The sequence below is a fragment of the Sitophilus oryzae genome, unplaced genomic scaffold (assembly GCF_002938485.1).
Source record: "Sitophilus oryzae breed Bouriz unplaced genomic scaffold, Soryzae_2.0 scaffold_1060_pilon_pilon, whole genome shotgun sequence".
NCBI lineage: Eukaryota > Metazoa > Arthropoda > Insecta > Coleoptera > Curculionidae > Sitophilus > Sitophilus oryzae.
The window spans coordinates 298,967-308,078 of record NW_022145683.1 but is presented as its reverse complement, the minus strand read 5'-3'; the positions used below and the strand labels follow the sequence as shown (position 1 = coordinate 308,078).

Below are 9,112 nucleotides of genomic sequence, written 5' to 3'. Positions count from 1 at the left end.
TGTTAAGATAACTTAAAATGAAAAACACATTTTCATGGCCACTTTTTCTGCTCTATAACTCTGTGTGATTAAATATTGACGTTTTGGATTCTGGCGACCATCATCAACTTAATTTTTTTAAATACGGAACTGATTTTTTTTTCAATTTATTTAAATCCTTGCATCACTCTTAAAACACTATATATAGTTACTTTGATATTTGCCGACGTTTCGTACAGAAAATTCCATCACCAGAATATTTTATGCAAATAAAAAATAAAAATGCAATACGGCATTTTATTGAGCATCAAATTGCGCAACTTTGCCTTCATTTAACCGATTCTGTATATATCTCTTACGGTTTCCGAAATCCCAATGATGAGCGTCGAATTCGAGCCACCCTGTACAAAGGCGGCAAGTAAATATTTTCCTTCAGGGTCAAAGGATCGTGGGCAACATTTTTCTGACCGGGAGTAAAACTTTCTCGCATAATTTATTTTAGCTTTTATATACTTTTATAGGGTGAGTCTTAAATAAGCGCAAATATTTTTAGATATTTCGATCCCAGAAACATAAATAATAGATTAAATTTACAAGAAAGAAAACTCAGAAAAGATCCAGCGGCTGTCAGAATTCAAGCAAAAAATCAATTTTTTTAGAAATTTTAAAAAAGTAAAATATCTTTATTATTTTGGACTTATTTGAAAAGCGGTAACTGGAGCTATATTTGGATTCAGGTCATTTTACATAAGAATCAGGGCTGATTTTTCTGTAGACCGGTGTTTTCAATGGAAATGTTGTAGTTGGATGGATTTTTTAATTTTAGATTTTTTCGAAAACCAAAGACTTTTCTTTCGTACATTTACACCAGCTTTTGGTTTTCAGCGTTTCTCTCATCGTCTTAAAAAAGTTTAGTGTGTTTCTTTTAATTGTTCTGACGTTACTAATATCAAACATAGGAAACTTTCAGTTTATTTTAGGTATTTAAGGGACAGTTAAAAACTATTATTGACTGATATTTATTTTATTAACGTAAAAATGTAACATTTATTTGTTCCTGAGAGCCTATCCAAAAAAACGTTATTGATTTTTTTTTAATTTCTTTTTTGCTTTAATAAAGGAAGCTTAAATATAGTAGAAAGCATTATTTATTTAAAATGATTATACAGGGTGTGAGAAAAAGTTCACAACAGTTGGGATTATTGTTTCGTATTAACTTAATATTAAAAAAACCACATTTGTTACGAAGATTTTGTCACACCCTGTATAAAGTTTAATATTAAATTTTTCCTTAGAGTTTCCTTTATCAAACAGCAGAATATTTTACTATTATTTCAAGGCTGTTGATATTGTTTCCCTAATTATATATATTTTTTGGCAATATACTTTGAATTAGTTGACTTTTTAATTTGTATATTACGATGCCATACCTGAGATATTACTTGTAGACTTTATAATGTATATAAAATATCGGTATATACCTTAAATAAATTTTATTTTAAAATCAATCCGTGTTTTTTTTATTATTTACTTAAGTAATTTATTAAGGATTTAAAAATTTTCTTGCAACTTTTATTAAAAACGAAATTTTAGGGGTTTGTATGGAAAAAAAACAACAGAAAAAACTTGTATGGAAAAAAAAAACAACAGAAAAACTTAAACTGCTTTAATTTAACATTATATACCCTTATTCAATACAATATACACTTTCAGCTAGTATCTTTACAATATTTATAATTAATAAAATTTGCAATAATCACATATAAAAAACAAATTAATCACAAATATTGCGATTTATATTATATAAGTATATTCTCCATTACCGCGGAAGGTTCCATATTAAAAAATTGATTATCCTAAATGTCCTCGAAGTCGTGTTAATTGTTAATGTTGCTGAAATAAAAAAATAAAAATTAAACAAAAAAAAATTAGGAATATAATTTAAATATTAATTCTTAGTCTACAAACACCAAAACATTATTTTTTCAATTAAGTTATATTCCCTGTAAAAACGCATTTGTACTAAATTAAATTATTATTAGTTAGTATAAAATAGCCTAAAATATATTAGTTCCCTTTTTTCTATAATTTTTACAGATATCAGAGCTAGAAAGAATGAGCATGAACGTGCACATATTTTCAAATCATGTCTACAGGGGAGGTCAGAAAGTAATAGTGATTATAGGTTTCTTGACGGTCATCTTTAGTTACTCATAAAATATGGCGTAATATTAATTAGGCTACCATAATATATAACATATAGTATGTTACCATTGAATAGTGTAGTATTTATCAAGACGATGAAGAAATGTATATTTCTTATTTTATTAGGCTGTTTGTTCGTTTAGAAATTAGAATTTCTTATTTGATATATTATTTTCTAATTCTAATATTTTTCTAACATACCATTATTCTTACAATTTTAAAGGACAACACAAACCAAGCCATGATTAAAATAATAACCAAATATAATAATAATTATTAAATTAGTAAACATAAAATACTAAAAACAATTCAGATGAATATAAAAGCTGTTTATATCAGTCTATAAGTTAAAAAAAAAACACAAACAATTCCAACACATGCCAACCTAATCTCACCAAACCTAACTATTCGCAATAAATATACGACAAAAGAGACAAATATTTTCAAACAAATTAGAAGTTATCAGCTCTGTTATTATTACTTATTGATCTCCCCTGTAGACCTAAGCGCGAACATGACAGGTGGTGGCTATAAGAAAATTTTTGGATGCGCAGTCGTCGAAACTCATTCTCCCTACCTCTCCATATCGAAGTTTTTAATAGACCTGACCATTTAAGAGAGAACCTATATACACTCATATTTCTTTGTTTACTAATGTGTATACACGATTACATAAAAACACGTCACGGTAGGCGAAGAACATTTTTTATAATATTCCATATACAAGAACATTAAATTTTCACCCATGTAAAAACACCCTGTACTAATCGAATAAATATTCGATTAGTACAGAGTTATTGTCTCTCCATATACCATACGATAAGAAAAAACGGCGTCGAAGACAGTTGGAGAATGATAATCGATGATAATTTTGGCGAGGTCAAGGTTCTTTATTTTTTAATGGCGCTTACTGCCAGGTGGCTTTAAGAAGGTTTTAAATTAACGTCTCCTTTTCGCTGCCAGGCCAAATCTGAACAGGACCTACTTTGTTTACGCGGAATCCGAACCGCGGTCCTCGGACATATCATGATCAATGGCCTACCGACTTGGCGAGTGTCTAAATCGACTTTAATTGCTAACAGTACGACAGAGTTTTCAGACGGCCACCCGTCTCGTTTAATTGTGTAAAATGATTTAATGGTGTGGTTTAAAATTCGAGAAAAAATATTTTTTTGAAAATAGATGTGTGTCTGGAAACGTCCTCCTATCGTTTAACGTTAAATCTTTCTATAATCAGTGTTAATTTTTGACAAGTTTTATGCCATTTTTTAGTAAATGACTAGAGATTGACCTCGCCAAAAATATCATGATTGTCATTCACCAGCTGTTTTTGACGCCGTTTTTTTTCGATCAAACGGAACGATCTACCACTTAATGATCAAATCCATTTAAAATAAAATTCAAAACAACAAGATTCGTGGATTAATAAAAAAAGAGAGGAGATATGATCTACCTACCGAAAAAATGAATCTTGACGGTTCTTTTTGGATATTTTTTTAGCGGTGAACATTTTTTTTAAGCATGTATGAAGCTACTTCTCTGGATAGCGAACTTGAGGAGCTCCATCTAGACATCTACCATAACCACAAAGAGCGTGTGTAAGAAGCGAAATCATTTAGTGCAGTACGTGTGTGTCATACCAAATTTAAAAATATAAACACATGGTGCACCAAAAAGTTTACGCGGAAAAGCTACAGGACCCAATAACCCAAAAAATCAATGGGACATGGAAACTCTGTCGTGCTGTTGTTCCATGGCAAGAGTGTAAAATCTATTAATACACTGCTCATTCACGCCGGTTCGAAGCCGGATGAGTACGAATATCTCGTGAGTAAGAGTCGATTTAGACACTCGCCAAATCGATAGGTCATTGACAATGATATGGCCGAGAACCGCGGTTCCTATTCCGCGTAAACAAAGTAGGTCAAGTCCAGATTAGCCTTAGCCAGCAAATTATATTTTTTATATTTTTTTTTCATTAGAATTAGATAAAACAAAGCAAACTTAATAAACATAGCTCCTAATATAATATTATTTCTACACAGTTATGCAAATAATGGCAAAAAATGACAACTTTTAAGATGCTAAACTTAACGTTTGTTGCGAACTTTTTGGCACACCCTGTACATTATTATATTGAATAGGAAAAATTGTTAAAATGGGTATATCTAAAAACAATTTACTTAAAAATATTAAATCAGTATTTAATATAAAGTTAGGTCCTTTTTAAATATATTCAAGTAGAGACACACGTATTGAATAAACAAAACAATCATATATATGATAAAAAAATGATAATGATCATGCATCAAAACCAGTCATGCACTTCTCTAACCAAAAGATGGAAAAAATAATTTACTAAATATAACTAAACTTTCTAATTCTTAATAAATCATATGATTATAGGAATTAGAACCAGAACTGGCAACATTTGTTTTATCAAAAAGCATACTCAAACCAATAGAACACTCAAATGGTCTTACGTAAATCCTTCCTCAAGATGCTTTAGTATTTTTCTTCTAAACAACAGAAATTGGTTAAAATAGAAAAGATAGATACATACTAGAGAACTGCTATGTTCCTTTCAGATAATTATATTTCATATAAATTCCAATCAACAACAGAGTAAAGTCTACCCAACGAGTCAGGGAAGATTTCGACAGATGACATCCAAAAATGAGAAAAAACAATCTACTTTTCACTAATATCATATATGTGGTCATTTTGAAACATATTCGTTTGCTATACAAATTTTAGAGGATATTTTTACAAATATTATAAGAAAATGAAACATAGCAGTTTAAAAGGTTTGCCAGAACACAATGACAGTTATAAATCAACTGTCGTTTTGCATTGAGGCATTACATGCAAAACAGTTTTAGTGAAAAACGTTTTTGACTGAAACTGTTTTGCTCTTTCTCTGTGTGTACAGGATCAGGTAGGTATGATAATATATAAAAAATAGAAATAATAGGTAAAATAATATATAAGGTAGGTATGTATACATTTACTAATCAGATAGCAAAAGGGCAAGAGGCTGGCTCGCAAATGTACACGAATCTTTATGTAAAATATTCTTTCTTTACCTGTGATTCCCCTATTTGTATTGGAGCGCCACCTGGCGTCAGAAAGTCTACGGGAGCGTTAGGGTCGTTGACAGCTTGGGGAATGAATAAGTTCATTTGAGCAGGCGCTGCAGGGATGGACTCAGGGCCGGGCAGTGATTGTGGTCCTCCACCGGAAGACATAACCCCATTTTGCTTGAAAACGTTGACGTACGAATTCTTTAAATCTGAAAAAAAATATAAAGAAACATAATCAAATAAAAATAATAATCCAAACCTTACTTTTAACGTAAAGAACTTAATGAAATGCCGTTCATACTACTTCTATTTGACTTAAGAACATTATAGTGAACGGTTGCGCTCATATGAAACATATGTTCTAAATTAACCTAGCTTTACAAATATTGTTTGAGAATTTACAAAAATAGAGACTAATTTTCACAAAGAACACATTCACTTGTTTGTGAACAAACTTATTCTTGGTAAAATAAAATAAACTACTTCGAAACTAAAATGAGAGACGCACCTATCATTCTCAAGGATTTTGTAGACTATACTTACTTCTGCCCCTATTCATCTTGAACATATTAGGCTGCGCAGCTTTAGGTGGTACGCCGCTGTCCTCACCCGGTGCCCCGGTAGGCGACGCCACTGGTAGAGACGCCGGTCCCTGATCTATATAGAACGGTGTATCGTTAGATGCGACGTTTATACCGTTAAAATTGGCACTAGCGTAATCCAAACTACTACTCTGCAAACTACCAAAACCAATACCTGGTGGGGCTTGCGACGGCTTGGGCATAAGGTCCGCCATTTTGGGTGGGGGTTTGAACTCGGCCGCGTCGTTTGAATCGCCGTCCACGTTCGTCCAACGCTTCTTGTCTTGGTCCCACACAATCTGATTTGAAAGAAAAAGAAATATATCCGTATTAAGATTTTTTTTTATTCTGAAAAATAATTAAACAGAAAGACTCAAAGGGGGCTTCCAAACACTATTTTTATATTCAGACAAATTTTTGAAAGTTGCCCTTTTCCGTGTTTATTTTATACATAATTGATTTTAGCAAAGTATATAAATCTGGAAACACACCATGTCAGTACATGAAAATTAAGTTGGTCAAGGAATGCCTAGAGAAGCTGACAAATTAAGCAAAGAAGATAAGTCTAGAAAACTAAGAAATAACGTCGAATGCAGATTATGTGGGAAAAATGAGGAAACACCAGAACACCTCATCACTGAGTGTGCCGAGACAACAACCATTCGTGCCATAAACTTTATTGTAACCCCTGTAAGACCGGCATTTAGTGGCTTTTGTGAAAGCCCGGTCTGTATGATGAATTATAACTCAAGAAAGGGGGACACAGTCAAGAAAAGGGTCTACAATCTACAGTCCCCAAATTTTATAGGAGTTATAAAGGATTGAAATATTGATATATGATATATTGATATATGAAAAGACATACCTTCTAGACATAACTAACTAAAACAAATGTTACCTTCGGGTTTTTATCATCGGGCAGCTTCATTTGATTCTTCGGCTTCATCGACAGTTTACTGAAAATGCCTCCAAACCAGCCAGTACTCTGTTGTTTACCACTTTCGTCTCCAGCAGAAGGTTTTTGTTGTTGAGTTTTTGCCGGTGATCGATTCTGAGCCTGAGTTTCATGAGGCAGGGGCTCGTCATCAAAAATGCCGCTCTTGGCGCTCGCTTGATTCGGCATCGATATCTGGGGCTGTTGTTGTACAGGAGGCGCCATCTTCTAGAAGCATGACGAAGAAGGAGAAAAACATTACTGGAACTGTGCAATGACAGGCTAACAAGCATAGATGGAGTGTGGTGTTAGTGATGAGTAAAGTCCCTAGATAATGTAAAGTACCGCAACTATATTTTGAGTCCAAATAGCCACAAGTATTTGATTGTTTACAACGTTGATGTAATGTAATTTTTGGTTTTACAAATTACAATTACTTATATAATTTAGAATTTCGGATTCTATATGTTTCATATACACTCATATTTTTCATAAATGTTAATAGATACCCTTCACAATTTTTTTTTCTGATCACCTATTTTACATCATTTAAATACATCACTTCAACGCTTAATGTTAAACTGTAGTCAACTAAAACATGAATCAACCCGTTTAATCAATTGACATTATTTGTCGGGTTTAGTATAAAATAGACCAATATAAATAGACCAAGAACAAGAGAGCCTTATCACTAGCGAAAGTGTGTTTATAAAAATATATGTAATTACTTTTAAATCGGCCATCTCTAAATGGAGTAAAAATGAAGGTAATTTCGGCTCTATATTAGCTAGGAACAGTAATGATGATATGAATTTGAACGACTTTAATGAAATGAAATATGATAATGCTCTGGATATTTGACACAAAATGTTGGCAGATAAATCTATTCCACAAATTTAACTTTAATGGAACCAAAAGTTAATTTCATTATTAAAAATGCCTCTGTACAGAGTGACCCATTGTTAAAAAAATAGCTCCAATCAGATTTGTTATTACAAACTTTCACTCCAGTCTTTTACAAAATCAAAAGCAAGAAAGTTAATATGGAGTTTTTCGGAACATTGGGCCACCCTGTATATTACGGGTTCAAAAACAAACTCAAATACTGGCTTTCATCAATTTATTTTTAACAACAAAGCTTCCAATAACGCATGCTAAGTACAAAATATCAAGCATGGCTCTTCAAGAAACATTGCTTTTATCTTTAGATCTGTCGACACAAGGAACAAGTTTTAAAAATTCGAAAAATATGACGATTTGATTTCGTTGTTCTCGTTTATAAAATAAGCAGTTAATCCAGAACCTAGAAATTAGTGGTTTTAATAATACTTTATAGTTTTGAGTTTACTATCATTCACAATGTCTAAAAAATATAATTAAAATTAATAGAATAGCCAAGCAACAGCTTGCGGTAATCAGTTGTATGCATAGAGAAAGCCTAATAATTAGCTTATAAAATAATAATCTTTTAATTTCTAACCAAAATTTCTCTTGACAGATGACCATCAAAGGACAAAATAACATTACTCGCAAATTTTGAACTATAATTAGTGGCAAAAGTTAAAATTTTGATAATTTTTTCCGCTACTTCAAGATTACTGCCACTAATTTTGACGTTATGAATGCTTTCATTGAAATTAGAGGAACAAACTTACGCCAATTGAAACTACTAATTTCGAGGTTCTGAATAAAGTTTTACTCTATTTAATGAGAAACGATTAAATAAAAACGATGTCACAGTAGGAATAGATATACTTATATTTTATCCATTTGAAGCTCTGATGAATTCAGAAACTCATTCCCTGCGAGTACAGATATGTATACAACAATATACCTTTTCGTTACATTAAAAAAGTACATAAACAATATAAAACTTATACATTATATACGGCAATACATCCTTTTAGTTCAAATATATTTTAGTCTTTTTTTCAAAATACACGAGCCCAGTTATAATTTGTGCCTAATATTCCTTTACATAGAACACTTATAAAATAATTTTATTCCATTTATATGTAGTAAATATATTTCGAGATCATAGTCCCTTTTTATAAATAACAATAACAATGTTGTCAGTTCAAAAAACACATCTTTTGTTAACAACTAAGGGAACTGTCTTCCAAAAAAAAAACAATCTATCTGTTTATAGTTAAGTATTGAGCATCGGCAGGGTACACAAGTTCTACTTTCAGATCTAAACCTCAGTTGTGAGTAAAGTTCATTTTTTAATGTATGCATACAACTATAGAAAACATGCAAAACATTTTGTATTATAAATCCTTTATTTCTCAGTTTCTAACAAATAGTAGATAGAGTGAATACCTCAAGAC

The 9,112-nt window shown here is 31.6% G+C and overlaps 1 protein-coding gene across 9 annotated transcripts in view; it reads right to left on the bottom strand.

Moving 5' to 3' along the window:
• Positions 1 to 1,631: 1,631 nt before the first annotated feature.
• Positions 1,632 to 9,112, bottom strand: part of LOC115877334 (protein transport protein Sec16B) — a 48,491-nt gene continuing 41,010 nt past the window's right edge. For 3 of the 9 annotated variants that reach the window (XM_030893481.1, XM_030893520.1, XM_030893488.1), the window contains 5 exons: positions 6,747 to 7,010; positions 5,811 to 6,147; positions 5,271 to 5,476; positions 3,642 to 3,758; positions 1,632 to 1,872 (listed from right to left, as the gene is read on the bottom strand). In XM_030893481.1, coding sequence (XP_030749341.1) covers positions 3,681 to 3,758; positions 5,271 to 5,476; positions 5,811 to 6,147; positions 6,747 to 7,010 — 885 coding nt within the window. In that variant the 3' untranslated portion in view covers positions 1,632 to 1,872; positions 3,642 to 3,680. Of the gene's footprint in view, positions 1,873 to 3,637; positions 3,759 to 4,667; positions 4,704 to 5,270; positions 5,477 to 5,810; positions 6,148 to 6,746; positions 7,011 to 9,112 lie in introns of those variants that run through there. The other 6 variants (XM_030893525.1, XM_030893498.1, XM_030893483.1 and 3 more) reach the window with 6 other exon arrangements.